Genomic DNA, 21931 nt, shown 5'->3' with positions numbered 1-21931 from the left:
TATATTTTTGTTGTAAAGAGGTGTTTATGTAAACCAATATTTCGTAGCCTATAGCCTATACCATATCAGTTAAAACGGTCAAATTATGTAGTAGCCTAGCTTACTTTAGCTATTCCAGTAGCCTATGTTTTATTAGTTTAGTGTTTATTAGTTCAATTCAGAATACCATATTATTTCCCTTTCTGCTGCATTACCTTTACATGTGGCAGAAATAGATGTAGGCAATGTGTGCTAGGAGGAATACAAGCGTTGTGCAGAAAGAAATTATACTATGCATGAATCATTGATTGAATCAGTGAATGAATCATTCAATCTGGTTTTGTCGTCGACCGACGTTCGTCTTACTGGAACACACTCACCACAACCACTCGTTAACCAACAAAACCAACTTACATAAGAAAGTCTACACTATCAAATTAGGCAAGTTTTGTTTTCCTCCCCTCGTAAACCCTCACGTCACCCAGTGCTATTTTTTTGGTTTAAAACAACCCTCTTCTTTTGGGCACGTATACATACATAATGTCTGTTTCTAAAAAAAAAAAAAAATTCCAGTTATGTCCCCGTGCGACTGGAGGTCCATGAGGTCACCAGCTCAATGGTAGGCGTGAGGGGGCAGTTCAACAAGGCGTAACTTTGTTTCGACTTTCCTGAAATTACAGGAGATCAACCAGTGAAAGTTTAGGGGATGTGCAACAGCTGAGAGAAGCAGAGATTCACATTTCGGAGGAGTATTCTACTGTGAAATTTGCACTCGCAGCAAAAGTAAGCTAACAACTGCATCTGCTTTGAGTTATTAAGCTGTATTGTATAATCTCGCTTTTGCTTCTTACAAAGAAAAAGCATGAGCGTTGTAGGCTACTGAATATTTAGTTTTTAAACATCTTACATTCTGGCTTCATTCTGTTTTACTGTAGGCTACTGCACGTTTTCTTGTAAGATATTCGAAAAAATATTTGTTTTCTAATGGTTACGTATGACGTCATGCTTGAGTCAGTGGAATATGACTCAAGTAAAAGCATTTTATTTCTAAATAAGTGATGAAAGATGTGTCGTGTTTTTATGTGACGGCATAAGATCAACTAAAAAAATGTAACAACAAATCTTTATATAATGAATTATTAATATATCAGGCCGAAGACAGGTTATTGTGTTTAGGTAGTAGACTATTACACATAATTGTGATCCTTTGACTTGTGAACCCTTGTATCCTGGTCTGAATCCTATTCATGGTAGTCAAGGGACTTGCTGTCTGGAAGAGCAGAATGCTAACAGACAAATAGGTCTTTAGGACAGGAATGTGAGTCACTTCCAAAGCTGTAGAACACACAAAGCTATAGGTTTTGTCCAGACGAACAAAAGCATGTCACAATATCTGTACTGAGAGGTGGGGTTTACAGAGGTTCACTTCAGACCAAGCACATCTTTAAATAAATGCGATGTTTGGCTGGGAGCAGAGAATGGAAATGTTGGATAATTCATTTTGAAGATGCATTGTTTTAATAATCCTGAAATATATATTTATATCATTATAAATGTACTTTATAGGCTACTTTATATAATATATAAATATATATATTTAGTTTTCACATTTAGTTTTAGTTTAGGTTGCAAGCTTCACCATTTTTATGTATTTTAGACAATAACATTTTGAATGTGTGTGTGTGTGTGTGTGTGTGTGTGTGTGTGTGTGTGTGTGTGTGTGTGTGTGTGTGTGAGTGTGAAAGTGAGTGGAAGTCTTTAAAAAATGCTTTTGTAGAAGTGCCTCTTTTATCTTGGAGTGGCAATCTTACGGGAGCCCTTTGAAGCAGGTTATTATTGATTTTCTCGCCTTTGGAAAAAAACAGCTTACATGCCAGACTGGAGAACATAAAAGTCTTGAAGGCTCGCCCTACTAATCAGATTATATTTTTGCACTGAGAATGTCATTTATTTATGTCTGAGAACCCTAAGTTGTATTTAGCTTTTTTCTAATTTTCTATCCATATTTTTTGTAGTCAAATTATATGAATCATCACATGAATTTGAGTAAATTGGATTGGAAAAATAACAGCATTGCACATGTTGAATGCCAGATGTTCAATGTGGACTTTTGTACTCCATGTATATAAATTGTGTTTTTTTTCAGTCAGGAAAGCAGTTACCTCATCTACTCATGCTTACCATATTTCCATCAGCACATTATCTTGTGTCACTGAAAGAGAATATCTACCATCCTAATCAAAGTGTTTAAACATCTGTCAAACTGTTACACTCAATTAAACTGTATTTTCTGTTAAGAACATGATTCTTTTCCATGGTATTCAAAATTATTTTTTGCTTAGGTCATGGGCGATGTAGATGAATAGTCTGCCACAGTGGGGTCTAAACAAGCCTCTGCGTTCTCATTATTGCTCGCTTTGATGTGGGCTGGTTTGGTGATGAACGAGACTTCACATGCAATTCTCCCACAGCTTATGGCTTTAATAAAAGTTCTTTTGATTAAAAAAGTACAGATAAATGGGTGGCTTGAAATCTTAAAATGCATGAATTATGTCTGTTATCATCAAACATGTCCTTCTGTGCTATCTATTAAATAATAACAAAAAACCATCCATTTCTTCACTTTTGCTTTTTTGCAGGCCATAAAAACCATCTGAGCCTCTTTCATTATGCTGGCCCTCTGGTCTGTATCATTTGTACTATTGTGTGCATGGAGTCAGAGCTACGCACAGTATGAGCACTTGGGTTACCCTCCGGGCTACCAGGACTCTTCCCAGGATCTTTACACTGCTCCAGAGCTTCCTGCAGATACGCCCAGGATACAGCTACGTCTGGCAGGAGAGAAACGCAAGCACAACGAAGGGCGCGTTGAGGTCTTCTATGAAGGGGAATGGGGGACTGTGTGTGATGATGATTTCACCATTCACGCAGCCCAAGTTGTATGCAGAGAACTGGGTTATTTTGAAGCAGTCTCCTGGTTTCCATCATCTAAATATGGGAAGGGAGAAGGTAAGCTTGTTGTGTTCACAATGTATTTGATATAATCTGAAACTAATGCATTTTTCTCAACTAAAATGACGTCGCAGTAAATAGTACAGTATAGTATTATAATATAAGTGAATGCCAGTTTACATCCTATATTGTTAAACTTAATCATTCAATATAATATTCTTCCATGGAGAATTGATGACTAGTCATAATATATATGCATCGACTTCCTGTGTTTTTAGGCCGTATCTGGTTTGACAATGTCCACTGCACGGGGAAGGAGAGGAGTTTGGCTCAGTGTGAGTCTAATGGCATAGGTGTGTCTGATTGCAAGCATACTGAGGATGTCGGGGTGGTTTGCAGCGACAAGAGAATCCCAGGATTCAAGTTTGTTAACACCCTGACCAACAACATCAATGTAAGTAATTTCAGCACAGATGTGTTTCCACAGTTATTGTTGTTGTTGATACTTTATTGATACAGGAAATTGCATTGTCACAGCAGCTTCAACACACAAAAACACAGCACCACACATAACAAACAAGTTATTTCTACAATATAAAAATTAGAAAGAAATAATATATAAAAATGAACAAGAAATAAGAAATGAGCGCTAACATACTAAGGTAAAAAATGATAAAAAAAGCAAATGATTATATGAGTGTAAAACTAGACTGTAATAGGTCTACACTATATATACGCTACCAGTGATGATTCATAGCACATTAAACAATTGTATAAAACTATTCAGGGGCGTCATGCCTATTCAAGTTTTTGAGCCAAATGGATTTTGAATACAACTTCCAATAGACAAAAATAAACATGTGATTATTATTATTTTGTACAAAATGAATAGTCCCCCAAAGTGATCTCCTTTTAGTAGGGATGCACCGATACAACTTTTTCGAGTCCGATACCGATACTTTCATTTTTGGTACTTGCCGATACCTGTATTTTCACAGCATTTGTAATTTTTAAATGTATTGGTAGAGAAACCAAAAGAATATAAATCATATTAGTTGGCTTAATTTGTTCACCAAATAAATATTTCCTTCAGTTATTTTGATGCTTAATTAAGCCTGCTAAAATGCATTGTATGAGCTTCTGTTACTTTCACTCTTCATTATATTGCTATATCGTATTCTATCTTTCGTTTAGTAGTACAGCACATATTTAGAGCTGTAATGGGGTCTCACTGGCAGTTGAGTTCAGGGACCAGGTGCAGGTTGTTGCTGTGGCCCCCCGTAAAATTGCATTCCAGGCTGGGAAAACTAGGTGCATAACACCTCTGAAACTATTGTTGCTTTTTTTCCCTTTGATCACTTTTCCAATCCCTCAATGCATTCTTTTCCATTTACTTTTCCACCCAGAGCTAAGTGGCTTTGGTTGCAAGGAATATGGCAATGGAATGTTCAAACACCTTCTTGACACATTTTTTTACGCTACCCATATTTATGCTGCTTGGCTTTGTCTAAATTAATTTCTTTGTCCAGTTAGAGTAATAACAGGATTTGTCCCCATCCTCTGTCTCTTTCCGTACACAAGCTGCTTTGAGCCGACAGTGTCATCTAGAAAGAATGTATTAAGCAATCAAAGAAATATGTCATGATAGGCGCTCCTGTAAACAAAGGGAAGTGTAATTCAAGCCTTATGACGAAACACAGACTTTAGAGGATGTGACAAATAAGATTTTTGAAACCCTGATTGTGATTCTCAGTGTAAGGCTAAATGGAAACCTCAATGAAAGCCCTTCTGAGCAGACAGAATTCACCACTATAATATGCAGTAAGAAAATATCTGAATAAATATACGCAGTTTTCAAAAAGATGCCTATTGTGTCTGAATTTCATTTCAAAGTATTATTGCCTTTTCTAATATAACATGGAATATATGAGTCAAGCAAGGGCTAGGGGGGAAGTAGACATCTTAGATCAGCTTCTACTAGTCTCCAGCTGAGAAACCTGGAGAGAAAGCCAGAGTCAGCTTTTCCATCTACTGATAGCCTGCACGGGGCTCCACATTAAGGCAGTTAAATCACAGGGAGGTTCACCATAATGCTGGCCACATTCAAGTCATCTGGGAATGTTCATAAGCAACCCACTGTAGCCTTCCTTGGGTTAAAATGGGAAAAATGATGTAATGCAAGTGTGGTGCAGAGATGTGGAGGAGAGGCCAAAGATGAGACTCCAAAACAAGATGCAAACAGACCATGGGGAAAAAACGTGAACGCTACATTTTCCAGGTAGCGATATGGATAACAGTTGTCATAAAAAACTGTAATGTTTTTGGTCACTTATCCACTTTATCATATACATTGATCTAATTATTTGTTAAAGTTGTTTTTGGACTCAAAACCAGATCAAAGATACAATGTCCTTTTCTGAGCCCATCTAAAAAAGCCTCAAATATTTATAATCTGCGTGACTTGTTTACAGCACGACTAAGGGGATCGGCAGGTCGAATCTGTGTAATTTTTTTTTTTACAACCTAATTTTAATGTAAGTGAACAAGATGTTATCCCTGCTTGGAAAGAAACAAATTGACTGGTTGGTTAACCAGTCATAAGGTTTTTTATTGTGTCTAGGCTTTTAGTCCGTTTATTTAGCGTTATACCTGAAAGCTGAATAAACCCAACTTTCTTTATTCTGATAAATCTAGACAGTCCAAGTCCTCGATAAAATTAGCATAATTTGTCTCGCCCACCATAATCATGGGAGAGTGGGACACGCAGAAGCAGCTGGAAGCCTGTGTCATACAGACACATGTTATGCAATAACTTAATTACAATCACAGGGGGTTTGTGCCTTTATGAGAAACTACAGAGGTCAGAGGAAGATACATTATTTATTTGTTGAAGAGTTGATGAATGTGTTTCTTTCAGCTCTATAGAGGATTCTGGAACATTCACAGTGTTACAACACAAATGGCTCAAAATGACGTGGATGTATTTTTTATAGTAAGGAATTTCATAGAAATTCTTGTTAGAAATCATTTGGGTTTGTTAGCTGAAGTTAAACATGATCACTGCCAGAACTTCATCTCAGACAGATGCTGTTGATCCGCTCAGAAACACTCAGCCTTTATTGTTCTAGTGACTAATATGTTCTGTGGCCTCTTCTCTGGAGTCTGGCCCAGTATGTGTTTTATACATTTATTCTTACTCTACAGGTTCCATAAAAGCCCCTTTTTTAAACATTTTTCAAACCAAAATTTCCAGATATTCCTAATAATATTCTTATTAAGCATGCATATAATGTAAATGCGTTCCTATACAGACAAAGGTCAAATTGTGACTCGCTTATATCTTACATTTGTGCAGACAAAGGAAAAAGTAATACTTTGGTTATAGGATTTCATTGTAAATGTTTTTTCCCCTGCTTTTAAAAACTGAGGAATGAGTCAAAATTACAGTCTGTGGTAATGAATAGCATGCCACAGATGCTTGATGGATGTTAGATTGAAAATAACCCATAATGTTCCTTAAACTACTACATTTCGATCTACTCATCTGTTATTTGCTTAGTAACAAGGTATCACTTGCATTTACTTGTAATGCAAGGATTTTACTTACATTGCTTTCTCTCTGTCTTTTAGACAAATTTCATCTTGTTTATTTATCTGCCTCTCCCCTTCTAGTTACATACTTTTGGGATGGTGACACTCCCTATATTTAACAGGATGTTTATCTCTATGTAGCAAGTGTAATCTCTGAAAATGACAATCAAACCAGAGCTAATGTGACTTGCAGTAATATTTACTGTGGGAAGACTTGAAGTTATTCTATGTTCCTAAGGCTTTGTTGTCCACATTCAGCGTATTATGCAATCATTGCTTGTGGTTTTCATAGTATATTTTGCTTTTGACCCAAGTTGAAAAACACATGTTTCACATTCCTGAGGATTCAAAGATGTCTGTATGTATAAGTTTTCCTTGAAAACCAACACTGATGTTTAGTGTTTTTTTCCCTCAGTGTTCTTATAGGAGACTGTTTGGTCAGAAATAACTGGTCAAAGAGTTGCAGTCAGAAAAAGAAATTAAGCCAATTATACATGGGCACCAGATAAGTGGAATGGACCACGCTACTCGAATTCTGCTATTTTAAGAAACAGATAATCATCAGTTTGTGCAATGGCTCAGGACGAGACAGGCCAAGACAGGCCAGGACTGTAGTTGTCCAGCAATGGTCTCTGTGTTCTTTGTTAACTGTTGTCGATCTAGACCATTTTGAAAAGCTCAGTAACAGACCTGCATTCAAAAACTTTGAGCTAACTGCTAAAACATTGTTCTATTATGAGTTGGGGGAGGGAAATGGGTAGTTGGAAATAGGCTCCATCTGAAGAGGAGGCATTCTTTAACATGTCTTTGCAAAGAGAGAGTTACAGACACAAACAGTTAACGACAAGAGTCACTAGAGTTTTTAAAAGAGAGCACCATATTTAGTTACTTTAGTTTCTTCTGGGGTAGTTCACACATAACAGAAACATATTTTGAATCAGAAAGATGATTGTTATATTCGATTATTTAAAAAATGTTACCACAATGTCTTTGTTTTCTTTGTTTCCATACAGTTTTCTTGTGATGATGATATCTGCCATTTGTACAAAATTTTAGTTTTCCGAGATTTATCTCAAATTCCTTTGTGGGTAAAGTAATTAAAAGTGGTAAACAAGAATAATAAAATCATTAATTTCAATGTTAAAGTTTTTAGGTAGAACATTTTAACGGACATTTGAGCTTCATGTTGCTTCATTATATTTTTGAATTTTTTTGGAATTGTGGAAAAGTTTTATGTTATTTGTATTCTTTTATGTAATTATTCCTTTTACAGAAAACACTCATAAGATGTGTTTTGCCTTTTTTGTGGACTGAAAGCATTGGTTTATCTGTTTAGTTGAAGAGAACATGCTCTCTCACTCTTCTTGTTTTAAGGGAAAAACAATGTGGGCTGTGTGACATTTTCCTTTGCACAGTCTGTGTACCGGCCAGTAGAAGAATGCCTGTCAGTTCACCACATGTGCCTCTGACTCCTTCTTCTGTATGAGCAGTAGAAGGGCTCACTTTTTTTCTTTTTAAAAGACAAGACTAATCTCCTGAGATGCTTACTTACATCTACAGAAGGACAAGCCCTCACAAATCACTATCCCAGCTGCTCTATTTTTCTTTCCTATAGCTACAGAATCCCCTCCTCTTCCAGTTACCATAGAAGCCAGCCCCACATGTTTAGGAAATCTTTTTCTTCCTCTTTTGTGCTAATAAATCTCACCTCAGTTGTTTTTTTTCTTCCAACCTATTTTGAAACCTTGCACATTGCCTGTTTAGAAAAGAGTTAATGGAAACCCTGTGTAGCTGCAGATATGTGCACTGGTCATTAAACTCGCTGATCCAGTCACAAAGTAAATGGTGACTTCACTCACTTATTGGAAAAACCCATTTACCAAGACTACCGAGTTACTTTCTTAGGGCGCATGGGAAATTACTTGGATTATCCATCAAACAATGTTTTATTTAACGCATTAAAAAAATTCATGAAGCTGATTGTTCAGATGCTGTGTAAGGATGGTTTTGTTGCTTGTGCCGCTTTAGCTGGTGTATTCCCATAGCTTTTTTATTTTTTTTTTATTTCAACCTTTAATGGGAATGCTTTGTTGCATCACAAAGTAGCTTGGATAACAATAACTGTTTGTGAAAAGTTTACTTGGTTTTGCGCCATGACACGGAAACCACTTCTATATTTTGAAGTCTGTTGTTGACCACAGTGTCCAATTTAGATTTTGGAAACACAGTTCTTCATTAAATCCGCTCAACCTGCAGCTCTAACAGCTTGGTCAGAGACACTGGGAAAATGACTGACCATTCCATTCACAAAAAGTCTCTTGATTTAAAGGAATGACTATTTTGTGTTTGAGTGTTTGGTGGTTCATCTGTTTAGTTTTACCTCATGTGGAAATGCTAGACATTTTAAAATACATAATAGCCTTATCATTCTAGAACTCTATCCAAAGTGTATCCATGTTGGAATAAACCCACATAATTGCACTGCTTGCACTGCTTGCATTTCCAGTGTGGTACAGTAAGGATACCATTTTAGTTTGCCACGTGTTTATCCACAACCGCATTCTCATTCCTAGTTTGAAATACCTGACTTCAGCTTATATTACTTGCTTGACTTTTTTTTAATGAAAGACAGCTTCTTTTTTTCGGTTTACTTTGTCTGGGGAATCAGAGGAAATAGCCTCCCCAGTGGTGACCACTTCATTTCTCATACTCATTTCATGGAAAAATTATGTTCTACAGCAGGGGTCTTCAACTTCTTTTCAGGCCAAAGAGCCTCTTAATGTCTGGTCATTGCAGTTATTTCCCTTTTCATTTTACTTAATACAATTGTATTGTGGGAGAGACAATGAAACGTTTAGCTCATCCTTAGTGCCTTAACTTTGGCTTTGGTTAAATTGAACTTTAATGTTGTATTTTAACACATACACTACAGTTCAAAAGTTTGGGGTAGGTGAGATTTTTATTGTTTTGAAAAAGATTCTTATGCTCATCAAGGCTGTATTTATTTGATCAAAAATACAGTAAACCAGTACAATTATAAAAAAAAATCCTATTTGAATATATTTTAAAATGTATTTTATTTCTGTGATGGCAAAGCAGAACTTTTAGCTGCCATTACTCCAGTCTTCAGTGTCACATGATCCACATGCTGCTGATTTGGTGCTCAGGAAACATTTCTTATTATTATCAATGTTAAATGGTTCTTAGATGAATAGAAAGTTCAAAAGAACAGCATTTATTTATGAATACAAAGTATTTTGTAAATTACAAATGTTTTTAATGTCAATTGATTTGGATTAATTCCTTTCCAAAAAAATCTTACTGACTTCAAACATTTGAATGGTTTGAATTTCACAAATATGAGTTCAACACCAAACAATAATTGGCCGAAATCCACTGCAGTCCCACCACTCTTCTATAGCATGAGGTTCAGATGGCAATGGAATGGTTAGGCCACTCTATTTGCTGAGCACAGCAACACACAGTCTCTCAAAACTCAACCCACATGGTATCATAGCACAGGAATGTAAATCTGCAGCTAAAGCCCTTCATGTAGTCTTGGAGTCTACTGAAATAATCTAGCTTCACTCCTGATGGATTTACAGTTCATGTAGGCCTATACACCGTGGAATCCGTCCAAATTTTAATAATAAATAAATAAATAAATAAATGGGACGAGCTGCATTTAGATGCCGTTATGTTCTAAGGCCATACAGTATGTTGAAGTGCCTTGATATTTCTATATGCCTTGATATATATGTGCTTCAATTTTCCAGACTTTCTAGTAAATTTTGGGGAAATAATTTCAACCACACACCTTTGCCTGATTATCGAGGTGTCTGGGATTATTTGACGCGAGCTTGAAAGCAGTAACCTCTTGTTTGCCTTTTTATCCATCTACTATATACGTCAGAAGCCATTAAATGCATTTTTATAGTCTCGCCACGGACGTGAATTGTTGTTGGCCTGAGGGTAAACACAGTTGGAAGATTTTTCAGAGGTGGAGCAGGTCAACAAGTCCTGCTGATAGGATGTTTGGAACTGTAAAACCGGTTTAGTTTTATAGTGGCTGTGGTTAAAGTGTCCAGTTACGAGTTTCATAACATGGGTAGATTGAATAATGCTAACACAGAACAAATGGAAACTTTCCGCTATTCAGAGGGAACCTTATTATATATATGGTGGATAAAATGGAGTAAACTTACTGACAGACAGGGCATTTCTTATTGTCTGGCCTGCAGTTTGTCACCCTCCTGCTATTATATTTATTGCTAATACAAGAATCAATGTCCATCATAAATCAACTTCAGTAACAATACTTGACTTATTTTGCCCTTCAGAGTCTGAACATTCAGGTGGAGGATGTTCGTATTCGCCCCATCCTGTCAACATATCGTAAGCGCATCCCAGTGACAGAGGGCTACGTGGAAGTGAAGGATGGAGGCAAATGGAAGCAGATCTGTGATGATGACTGGACTCAGATGAACAGCAGGGTCATCTGCGGCATGTTCGGCTTTCCAGGAGACAAGAGATACAATACCCGTGTGTACAAGTGAGTGCTTGCTTTCCCTTAAGTTGAGGTGTCTTTTGTGCAGATATTTCTTTAGAATATAACCTATAGGGTTTTTATGGCCTTATGATAATATTTCCCACTTCATTACACTCCCACTCCAGCAAAATGCTAACAGAGTACACAATATGGAGGTCCACAGTTTGGTCATAGTTTCATTTGGAATTTATGCTGCCAAATGTTTTGCTTGAAAAGATGTTCATGTTGTCTGTGGAATTCCATCCCAGGATTTAAACTATGGAACGAAGCATAATTTTCATCCATTGTGATTTAATAGTGTCTAATCAATTATAGATCCAGGGACCCCTGGGGGTCCATAAAGTACGCAGTACGCTGGGGCTCTGTGAGCTGATGTATAAAACATATGCCCCTGGTTTCACAGACAAGGTTTAAGCCTTGTCCCAGACTAAAATGCATGTTTGAGCAGTTTTAACTGAAGGCAACTTGCTCTGACTAACAAATCTTAAAATATGTCAGTGCCTTTATTTTGTCTCAAGATTACACCTGTTAGTGTTTCTAAGGCACGTTTATAAAAGCCACTTAAATGCCCTAATTGAACTAAGGCCTAATCCTGGCTTAATCTAAGCCCTGTCTGTGAAACTGGGCCATATAAATTTTGTAAAATATATAGGTTTTTTTGTTTTGTAGACTAATGAACTATAAGTTATCCAAAGTTTGAGTTTTATTACAAAACTAATTTTATTTCATTTTTTCATATATTTTCATATATTTTTTAAATCATACCAGGATACATTTCATGACATTTCACATTGTTAGTAGTTTATTCCCAAATTCAGCTATAGCGTTGCTTTTTAAATTTGAATTGATCCTTGCATCAATTTAATTTTTTATTCATATGTAAACATCATATATCTTAATTTAACATGCTATTTTGCTTAAATATATGTTGACTCTCTTAGAGTAAACAGTCTGACACATTCATCAACAACAGCAGTAATTTTTTGTGTCTGACAGACATCAATCTTAAAGGCCTGACTGAAAATACTCCCATGGAAATAAAAAAAGATAGACAAGCTGCTTTTCCATCAGCATTGGTCAGATAAACCACTGGTTTAGGCAAGTGAAACATTATTTAACAGTATTTGAAATCGCATCATGAAGAATGTTTCTAGCGAGTCTTCAGAACTTCTTAATCTCTGTATATGCCTGATAGAAAATCTGCAAATAAATGAGAAAATCTGCAGAGAACATAGTCTTGAACTCATACTTTCTGCTAAGCTATTACATTCCATACTGTGTTCGTAATGACTCTCAAGAGTTGCATAAATCTTCATGAGCACTTTCATAACTATGTGGAAATCAGCACTAAAATGCCTAGTTAGAAATGAATGGTAATTAATGTGCTTTATGAGCAATCACTTAGGCACAATAGAAATGAAAGCTTTATAGTTGGTTGTATGATCTCGGACTGTTCGGCTAAGCTACGTGCTTCTCCGCACATGCTGTGCCTTATGAAATGTGCAGGCACCGTTTTTTTTTTTTTAAATCTGTGCTCGATGTTGGGGGGAGGGGGGACACGTAGCCGAAAGCTGTAGTTTTTTCAGCGTGGAGCCAAAATGGGCTTCCTTTCAACTACCTCTGTCTGCCCTGTGGCTTTAAACCGTGCTTTCATAAGAAAACTTGGACAATCCTTTCAGAGGACCGTCCGTAAATGGCTTGTGTATATAATATGGGTCTTTCCCTGGCTGGAACAAGCAGATGATGTTCTCAGATGATATAGCATGGAAGTATAACAGCTCTCCCAGCTGTTCTCACAAACACTATAAATTAAACACCAGGTTAAATGTTCAAGCTTTTGTAACCATTTTTTTTTTCTGTAACTTTAGATCAAATCTGTGAGTTAAATGTTATGTCTACCTTTTCTTTTGTATCTCTCAAAGTCTATGTGTGTGTTTGTCTACATTTGTTTTCCTGATAGTTGGGATCTGACATAGACTTTGGAGCAAGTCTAGTGTGAGACATTCTCTCCCTTAGAGTCTAAATAAAATTGTGTCTTTTTTTGTGAATGATGGCCAGTATATTTCTGACAGTGGAGCTTGTTAAATATTCTCTTTGTAGGATGAGCAATGCTTTTCCTGCAGGAATATGTGACGTCACTTCAGCTGTGCTTCATCCTTTTGCAGTTCAAAGTGTATTGAATGTTTAATGCAGTCATGAATCTTTACTAGCCCTATTATGGCTAGAATCTTCCACTTGGGCCTATACATGGGGTTTGTGTGATGTTTGTTCAACTCAATTCTCAAATTCCCTTTGCTTTGTTTCTCAGGATGTTTGCCCGCAGGAGAAAGCAAACTTACTGGGATTACTCCATAAATTGCACCGGAAATGAAGCTCATTTGTCTAGCTGTAAGCTGGGCCACACGCTCACCATCAAAGCCAATAGCACGTGTGAGCAGGGCACTCCTGTGGTAGTCAGCTGCGTCCCTGGCAGAGCTTTCGCCCCGACTCCCATGTCAGGATACAGGAAGGCCTTCAGACAGGAGGTGAGGCCAGATGATACATTTACTCCAAAAATACAAGAAGCCACATGTCTACATGAGGTATTGCTTTGCACTGAACTTCTGACTCTCCCCTTTGAGAAGACTATTAAAGGACAAGTTCGGTATTTTACACTTAAAGTCCTGTTTACAGATCGTTTCTGATGAAATAGAACGGTTAAGATTAAATTTTGGACAAATGCTGCTGTCCCGAGAATTTTAGGTTTCTTTCGCTTTCCCCCCCACCAGTAGACTGGTTGTATAGGTGCACTGGACCAGTCCTTCCTAAAACACATTAAACTTTCGTTTACAAAGACGTGAAACTCACCGAGTGGTCAGGGGTGTTCACTGATATGCTCACACAAAAATCGCTGCAAAAGATGCTTTCCAACAGGTGTTTTACCATTCGTTGTAAAACTGTGGACCTATTTTTCCATACGTCTCACACCCATACATTCTTCCGTTGAGAGCTTGAATAATAGACACTCCAGCCCAGTTGGTGGCGATAATGCACCTATGCAAGCAAACCACTGGAGCGAAAGAAACCTAAAATTCTCGGGACAGCAGCATTTGTCCAAATTTTAATCTTAACCATTCTATTTCATCAGAAACGATCTGTAAACAGGGCTTTAAGTGTAAAATACCGAACTTGTTCTTTAAGTATGGAACAGATCTCAACACACTTTATCACCATGGTTATAGAAAATCTTGATCTAGAGTAACCGGCTACTTTAAAGTGAATCGTCTCTTACTTATTTAAAGAAGAATGTATGGCAAAAGTGGCAGTTTTCGAGTCCAGTATTTTCAGTTGCCGCAAAGTGTGATTACTGTACATGAATACTAATGTTAGAGAGCAGAGAAAAGAATATTTTTAAATCTCTAAAGCCCTATGATGACAGACATTTTACCCGAAAATGACATCACTCTTTCCAAATTACATATTTAAGTAGTCCATGTGGAAGCTTGCCTGTTACATACCATTCAGCAAGGTCAGTGAGTTCATAGCATGATGTATATCTGCACTATTGAAGTGTCTGTTGTGTAGTCCTGAAAGAATTCCTGTAGAATATATCCATTCTTTTAATGATGAAGGTTTTGGAATTTTGCAAGGATGTATCAAATTGATAAAAAGTTAAAGCAAAGACATTTATAATGTTACAAAAAACATACATTTTAAATAAAGGTTGTTCCTTTGAACTTTTCGCCTATTCATCAAAGAATCCTGATTTTTTTTTTTTTTTTATCATGGTTTCCACAAAAATATTAAGCGGAACAACTGTTTTCAATGTTGATCATAAAAATAAATGTTTCTTGAGCACCAAATCAGCATATTAGAATGATTTCTGAAGGATTATGTGAAACTGAGTGAAGACTGGAGTAATGATGCTGAAAATTCAGCTTTGCCATCACAGAAATAAATGACATTTTAAAATGTATTAAAATTTAAATTGTGATAGTATTTGACAATTTTACTGTTATTCCTTTTTTTTTTTTTTTTTTTTTTTTTTTTTGCTCAAAGTAATGCCGCATTGGTGAGCATAAGAGAAAAAAAAAATCTTACTGGCCCCAAACGTTACCCCAACAGTGTGTTTTAATTGAATAATTATAATGGTTTTAACAACTTTTGTAATGAGCATCTTAATTATGATTTCTTAAAGTATGTCATGCACATCTGATGTAAACCCGTTGCCTGAATTACTGTAAAACTTCTCAAATATGAATTCCTACTTTGAGTTTAGCACTTTATCTTTTCTGCAAAAAGGAATCTGTCTTTCTTATTTAGTCTTCCTCTTCCTTCACATACAGCAACCCCTGGTGCGTCTCAGAGGTGGCGCTGTAGTTGGAGAGGGGCGTGTGGAGGTGTTGAAGAATGGAGAATGGGGCACGATCTGTGATGACAACTGGAATCTCGTAGCAGCTACTGTGGTGTGTCGTGAGCTTGGATTAGGGAGTGCCAAGGAGGCGCTTTCTGGAGGTCAGCTTGGACAAGGTGTGTATAGTTGAATTGATCTGAAGGTTCTACAGTAGATGGAATGCTACAACCTCCCTGACTTCCATGCATTTACTTGGACCCTTTTAAGGGATTCATAGCACAAAGTGCTTTAGGGAATTGATACAATGTTTTAATGAAAGTAATTTAATAAGTAAGGATGGGTGGGAGGGGAAAAAATTAATTAAGCTGAAAATGTTTTCTTCTGGTCTGACATTACAGATAATATTTTTCAGATAATATTTTAATTATTATTAAAATAATTATTATTAAAAAGGCCATTTATTTTGGCCTTAGTACAATATAAATATAAACAACATAAAAGTCAGTTATTTAAAGGGGTCATCATGAACTGCTATGATTGGGTAACATTTGCATATGAAGAAAGTATTACATACTCTTTTACTCAATTATGTAACAGTAGCGCACTTGTTCACTTAATTCATACAGTTACGGAGTACTGAACTACAGGTAGCCCTAATACACATTAAATGTAGTCACGCAATACTGATGTTGTTAACAGTTGAGAACAAAGTATACAAAGTATAATTTGAGAACAAAGTATAATTTGCATGGTTTAACGTGATATGATAAGCAATCGTTAGATTTAATCAGCGTGATTTACCGCAATGCTTTTTTTCCCTTAGTTGGTCAGAACAAAACTGGATGTTACTTGTTCAGATGACATTTTCCGGTGAAAATTCTTATGTTGGTCATACTTCCAAAAAGTAGAATCTGTGATGCCGAATGTCAGTATCCACACGGGCGCGGTGACTGACAGCTGCACATTCTCTTCAAAACATAGGATTCATCCGCGCTGTGCCATGCCAACCCACGTAAAGTAGATAAATCCGTGAATAACTGCAATTGCAGATTTCGAACAGAGATGGCGACAAAGAGGAAAAACTACGGACTACAGCTTTAATGGCATAGTAGATTCATATAAACTCTGGATTGAAAGGTTCAATTCTTTCAGTTCTTTCTCTCTTGAAAACAACAATTTGCCAAATTCTGTACTTAAAAAAAATGTACTTAAATTTCAGGGTAAATTATGTTTTCTTCCTATGATTATTAGATATGTGTATATAGGTAGGAATTTTATTATTAGGACTAAGCATGTGTCTATGACCATTTATGGGTGTGTCTGGATAAAAACATGTTTTTTTCCAGGAATGGGCCCTGTACATATGAATGAGGTTCAATGTTCTGGCTTTGAGAAGTCTGTCACTGAGTGTCCCTTCAATATGGATAAAGACTCTGAAGGCTGCAGTCACGAGGAGGACGCAGGCGTGAGGTGCAATGTTCCTGCCATGGGCTTCCAACAGAGGGTAAAAACTCACTCAAATTGACTGACTACTGAAATGCATTTTTACTGTCATAGTATACCATGGCCAGTCTGCTCTTTATTATTGCAGCTGCGGTTGAGTGGAGGGCATAACCCCTTTGAAGGCCGTGTTGAGGTTCTTATGGAGCGCAACGGTTCTCTGGTGTGGGGGACTGTGTGCGGTGAGGGCTGGGGCACTATGGAGGCCATGGTGGTCTGCAGACAGCTGGGCCTGGGCTTTGCAAGCAGTGCTTTCCAGGTATTTTCTACTTCTAGTCTCACATTGTGATCCTTTTACACTGCTGATACCTCAACAGGCTGTTGGTAAGGTATGTCTATCCTTCTCACCAGATCATCCCTTGATCTTAGTAAATTGGATGTTGGCCCTTTGAAGAAATTCATGGTATTCCAAACTCGCATTACTATTCAGTTATTTTTGTATAAGCAGGGGTGGTGGAGGACTGCTGTTAGTGAAATCAAAGCTCTGTGTGGGCTGAAAGTTTTTCAGTGACGTCCTATTATGATTTTTGAACTTTATTAAAACCAAATCAAATCAGTTCTGGAATGTTTCAGGTCAATTGGATTTTTATCGACTATCTTGTGACAATGAGATTCCTGTGGTGTCCTTTAACTGTTCCTGCCGGTTGTTAATAAGAAATTGCAGCATTCCAATACTCAGGCATGTTGTCTAGTCTAATGACATTTAATTTATCAATTCACAGAAGGGATTTTGTAAACAGAATAGACTGGTGTACCTTCTAAAGAATGTATTGTGATTTATTTGTCAAATATGTCCACAAAGAAACTGTCCAAGGTGGAATTCTTTCTTTTAATAGCCTTAGACAAAACGAGTTACTGCAAGAAAACATGTGTACGTGTATATTTAAAGTCTGAAATGAATCCCAGTTTTATTAGAGGCACAGCTCAGCTTGAAGTCGTCCTGTGAGAATGATGTTTCTAATGGTAATTATTAGAACAACCAGATGTTAAGACATGTATTTTTTCCTCAGATTAACCTTCTTAAATACATGCTTTCTGACTGTTATAGATGTCTGTGTTTACGGTTGCCAAGAGAAACCATTACTCCCTTCTGGTTTGACAGCGTTGAAGATAAACGGTTACACCTGGGAAGTGTTTAAGAGAGTTAGAGACTGTCTATTCCAAGAGGAAATTATATCTCTTCATCAAATGGATCTTAAATAGATAAGAAAGAACGAAACAGTTGACTGCCGCAGGGAAGGAGAGGTTTGCTTTTGAAGATTTTACTGTTGTGTTGACAAGTAATTTATGTCTGGAAATGGTTAAACAATACGGACTCTGTTTTTATTTTAAATAATTAAATGGTTCAATTATATGAAACAGATAGGACTTTAGTGTAGGTAACTTAGCCTACTATAAAAATATGACATCAAAGAGAACATTTTGTTGCTCTGGGTATTACGTTTAATTCTCCTAGTCTACTATTTAGTGTTTTGACTTTGCCACGGATGTGCAAAGCTAGGTCTTAGCTGCTGAGGACTTTTCTCGATTAGAACAAAAAGTCCAAGAGGTTTTGATAAAGTGTCAGGAAATAGCACCATCTTGTGGTTATTTTACATTTTGCTGTTAGTGATTTCTCTTTCTCTGTTGACATTTTGCCTCAACTTTGTCCTCTCTCATTTTAATATCTAACATATGTTCTTTTTTTTAACGGTGCATTCAATAAGACTGGTGAAAAAAAAAAGAGTTCACGCCAGTCTTATAGTGACACCTAGCGATGTGAATGTAGCATAACGAAATGTTTTCTGTTACCAATGCCATTGGATAAGCTTTTATTCCTTTATTAAAAGAGTGATCAGTAACAGACAGGTTACTGAGACAGTGTTGTTTTAGTATTATTTATAAACAATTCTCTTTTTATTTCAGTTTTTAGTTTGAGTAATTTTAGTACTTCAACATAAACTTATCAGTAAGTTGCCAATGCAACATTTCTTTTTTTATCTAATATTTGTATTTAATTTTTATTTCAGCTTTATTTGAATAGATTTAGTTAACAATAACATCACTGTACTGAGATAAAGCAAGTATTATATACGCCTTATAAGTATTACACACACCTCAACATGTCTGCTCCCATGATGCAACACGCTCCATTTAAAATAAAACAGCTATGTTACTGAGTCTTCATTTTAAACATGTTTTTCAAAATTACTATCACTTTCTTTATGTTTAAAACTTTAATGAGTAAAAATGACTGGATGCATCTTTAATACTGTAGTCATTTGTTTAATAAAAAATGGTGTCTCTATATTCAGTGTATGCACTACCTTTCATTTCCCCTGTGGGATGGATGAATCACTTGAACTGAGGTGGGATTTTGTGTTTGTATAGGAGACATGGTACTGGCCTGGTTCAGTGAATGCAGATGCAGTGGTTATGAGTGGGGTGAGGTGTGCTGGAACAGAGATGTCTCTCTCCCACTGTCTGCATCATGGAGAATATCTCAGCTGCCCTAAAGGTGGAGGACGCTTTGCTGCTGGAGTTTCCTGCTCTGAGAGTAAGTATTGTCATCAGAATATTCAAATACAGTTATTCTTATATTTATGCATATTTATGCATTGACTTTCAGAGTTCTTACTATATATATATGTATTTCTATTAGCTTCAACTAATTATTTTCTGGAGAAACACTGACCTCTACTGGTCTCTTTGAAAATTCCATGCAAGCCTGTTTGTATTGTGTTATCAACACTTAGGGCCCTATTTTAACGATCTAAGTGCATGGTCTAAAGTGCATGGCGCAAGTGCACTTAGGGTGTGTCCGAATCCACTTTTGCTAAAATGGTCGGTGCGCCCGGCTCATGGTCTAAAAGTAGAGTAATGGGTGTGTTTTGGGCATAACGTGCAATAAACCAATCAGAGTCTCATTTCCCATTCCCTTTAATAGCCAGTTGCGCTCGCGCCATGGCGGATTCGCTATTTACATGGAGGAATTTGCAAGCGGAAAGACTGAATGCTTCTCCAGAGAGGAATCAAATCTGCTCGTGCGCGAGGTTAAAGCGCGCGAGCAGACCATCTACGGGACAAGCCGGATTCCACCATATGTTTATGTACACAATACTAATCTTTTACATTATAATCCTTTTATTTTTAATATTTGGCATGTCTGTGTGCTGCTGCACGTCCCTGTGTGTGCAATAAGCAGAGTGTACGCGCGTTGTGGACACGCATATTACTAATGCGCCCTTTAAATAAAAAAAAAAAATTGCGAATATTATACTGAATATTTCAGTTGCCTCTAAATAGTAACGTGCCAACAATGCGCCTGAACACATCTCGTTTTCAGACCAGCATGCCCATGGGCACACAAATGGGCGCAAATGCATTTGTTATTTAAATAACGTGACGCAGGACGTGAAAATGGTAACTGCGTCGGGCTGAAACTAGCAAAAAATGTGGCGCCTGGCGCCACATTGCACAGGGTATATGATTACTAATATAGTTTGTGGTATATTATGGCCCGGTTTCACAGACAGGGCTTAGACTAAGCCAGGATTAGACCATAGATCAATTAGGACATTTAAGTAATTTTTATAAACATGCTTAGAAAAAAACATTACCGATGTGCATCTTAAAACTAAAAAGGCACTGATATATTTTTAAGATCAGTCAGTGCAAGTTTATTTCAGTGGAAACAGCTCAGACTTACATTTTAGTCTAGGACTAGTCTTAAGCCCTGTCTGTGAAACCAGGGGTATGTGTTTAAAACAAATCTCTTTTTCAGGTCATATGGAGTTAAAAACAATGAAAAATAATTGAGAAACCTTTCTTTAGAACTCTGACAGGAACACTTGTTTTAAAACATAAGCTAAGAGTTTTTTATTTCCGTCCAGCTGCCCCAGATCTGGTGCTCAACCCCCAGGTGGTGGAACAGACCACATACTTAGAAGACCGACCTATGATCATGTTACAGTGTGCCTATGAGGAGAACTGCCTGGGCTCAACCTCCGGTGCCACCCCAGCCAACTCCTATCGCCGACTCCTCCGCTTCTCCTCCCAGATCCACAACAATGGACAATCTGACTTCAGACCCAAAGCCTCCAGAGAGACCTGGGTTTGGCATGACTGCCACAGGTGAGGGGGGGGTCTGATAACTGCTGGAGACAATAGAGGTAGAATTCAGATATCATTCATAAGAACATAAATATATTACATATATCCATGTTTTGATGTCATGAACAAAAATAATATACTAAATAGGTAAACAACAGAGATGGGGCTAACTGTATCAGTTTACATTTTCGTACTCATGGAAAGTACCTAAGTATCGTTCAAAACTTGGGGGTCAGTCATTTTTTTTTAAAGAAATTAATAATTTTATTCAGTAAGGACAGATTTAATTGATCAAAAGTGACAGTAAAGACATATGTAATGATTTCTATTTTAAATAAATGCAGTTCTTTTGAACTTTTTCTATTAATCAAAGAATCCTGAAAAAAAATGATCATGGTGTCCACAAAAATATTAAGCGAGACAACTGTTTTCAATTTTGATAATAAAAAGAAATGTTTTTGAGCAGCAAATCACCATATTAGGATCATTTCTGAAGGATCATGTGACCCTGAAGAATGGAGTAATGGCTACTGAAAATACAGCTTTTAAAATTACATTTGAAAATATATTAAAATAGAAAACAGTTCTTTTAAATTAGTCATATATCACAATATTACTATTTTTATTGTGTTTTTGATCAAATAAATGCAACCTTGGTGATCAAAACAATTAAAAAATCTTACCAACCACAAACTTTTAAATGGTATGGTAGGCTTTTACTTGTAGGTAAATGTTTTTAAAATCATTTTCTTTTTACTGTTACAGGCACTATCATAGTATGGAAGTGTTCACCCACTATGATCTACTTAGCAACAATGGCACCAAGGTGGCAGAAGGACACAAAGCAAGTTTCTGTCTGGAGGACTCAGAATGTGATGAAGGTATGAAAGAATGTGCATGTTTTTGTAGCCGACAATTGTAAGAATAAGTTGACC

The 21931-nt window shown here is 36.8% G+C and overlaps 1 protein-coding gene and 1 long non-coding RNA gene across 2 annotated transcripts in view; one reads left to right on the top strand and one right to left on the bottom strand.

Moving 5' to 3' along the window:
- Window positions 1-646: 646 nt before the first annotated feature.
- The window catches only part of loxl2b (lysyl oxidase-like 2b), a 23813-nt gene continuing 2528 nt past the window's right edge, over window positions 647-21931 (top strand). Inside the window, exons 1-11 of the mRNA XM_079871675.1 lie at window positions 647-762; window positions 2619-2988; window positions 3210-3385; window positions 10863-11074; window positions 13380-13596; window positions 15397-15580; window positions 16751-16908; window positions 16996-17163; window positions 19275-19440; window positions 20777-21017; window positions 21762-21877. Of these exons, the coding sequence (XP_079727801.1) occupies window positions 2649-2988; window positions 3210-3385; window positions 10863-11074; window positions 13380-13596; window positions 15397-15580; window positions 16751-16908; window positions 16996-17163; window positions 19275-19440; window positions 20777-21017; window positions 21762-21877 (1978 nt within the window). The 5' untranslated portion in view covers window positions 647-762; window positions 2619-2648. The remainder of the gene's footprint in view (window positions 763-2618; window positions 2989-3209; window positions 3386-10862; window positions 11075-13379; window positions 13597-15396; window positions 15581-16750; window positions 16909-16995; window positions 17164-19274; window positions 19441-20776; window positions 21018-21761; window positions 21878-21931) is intronic.
- Window positions 20998-21931, bottom strand: part of LOC307158774 — a 26442-nt gene continuing 25508 nt past the window's right edge. Inside the window, exon 3 of the long non-coding RNA XR_013821276.1 lies at window positions 20998-21040. This is a non-coding gene — a long non-coding RNA (uncharacterized lncRNA). The remainder of the gene's footprint in view (window positions 21041-21931) is intronic.

The sequence above is a fragment of the Squalius cephalus genome (assembly GCF_949319135.1).
Source record: "Squalius cephalus genome assembly, chromosome: 5".
Classification (NCBI taxonomy): Eukaryota; Metazoa; Chordata; class Actinopteri; order Cypriniformes; family Leuciscidae; genus Squalius; species Squalius cephalus.
Note: the sequence above shows the minus strand (reverse complement) of the source record. Positions and strands in the feature narration are given on the sequence as shown.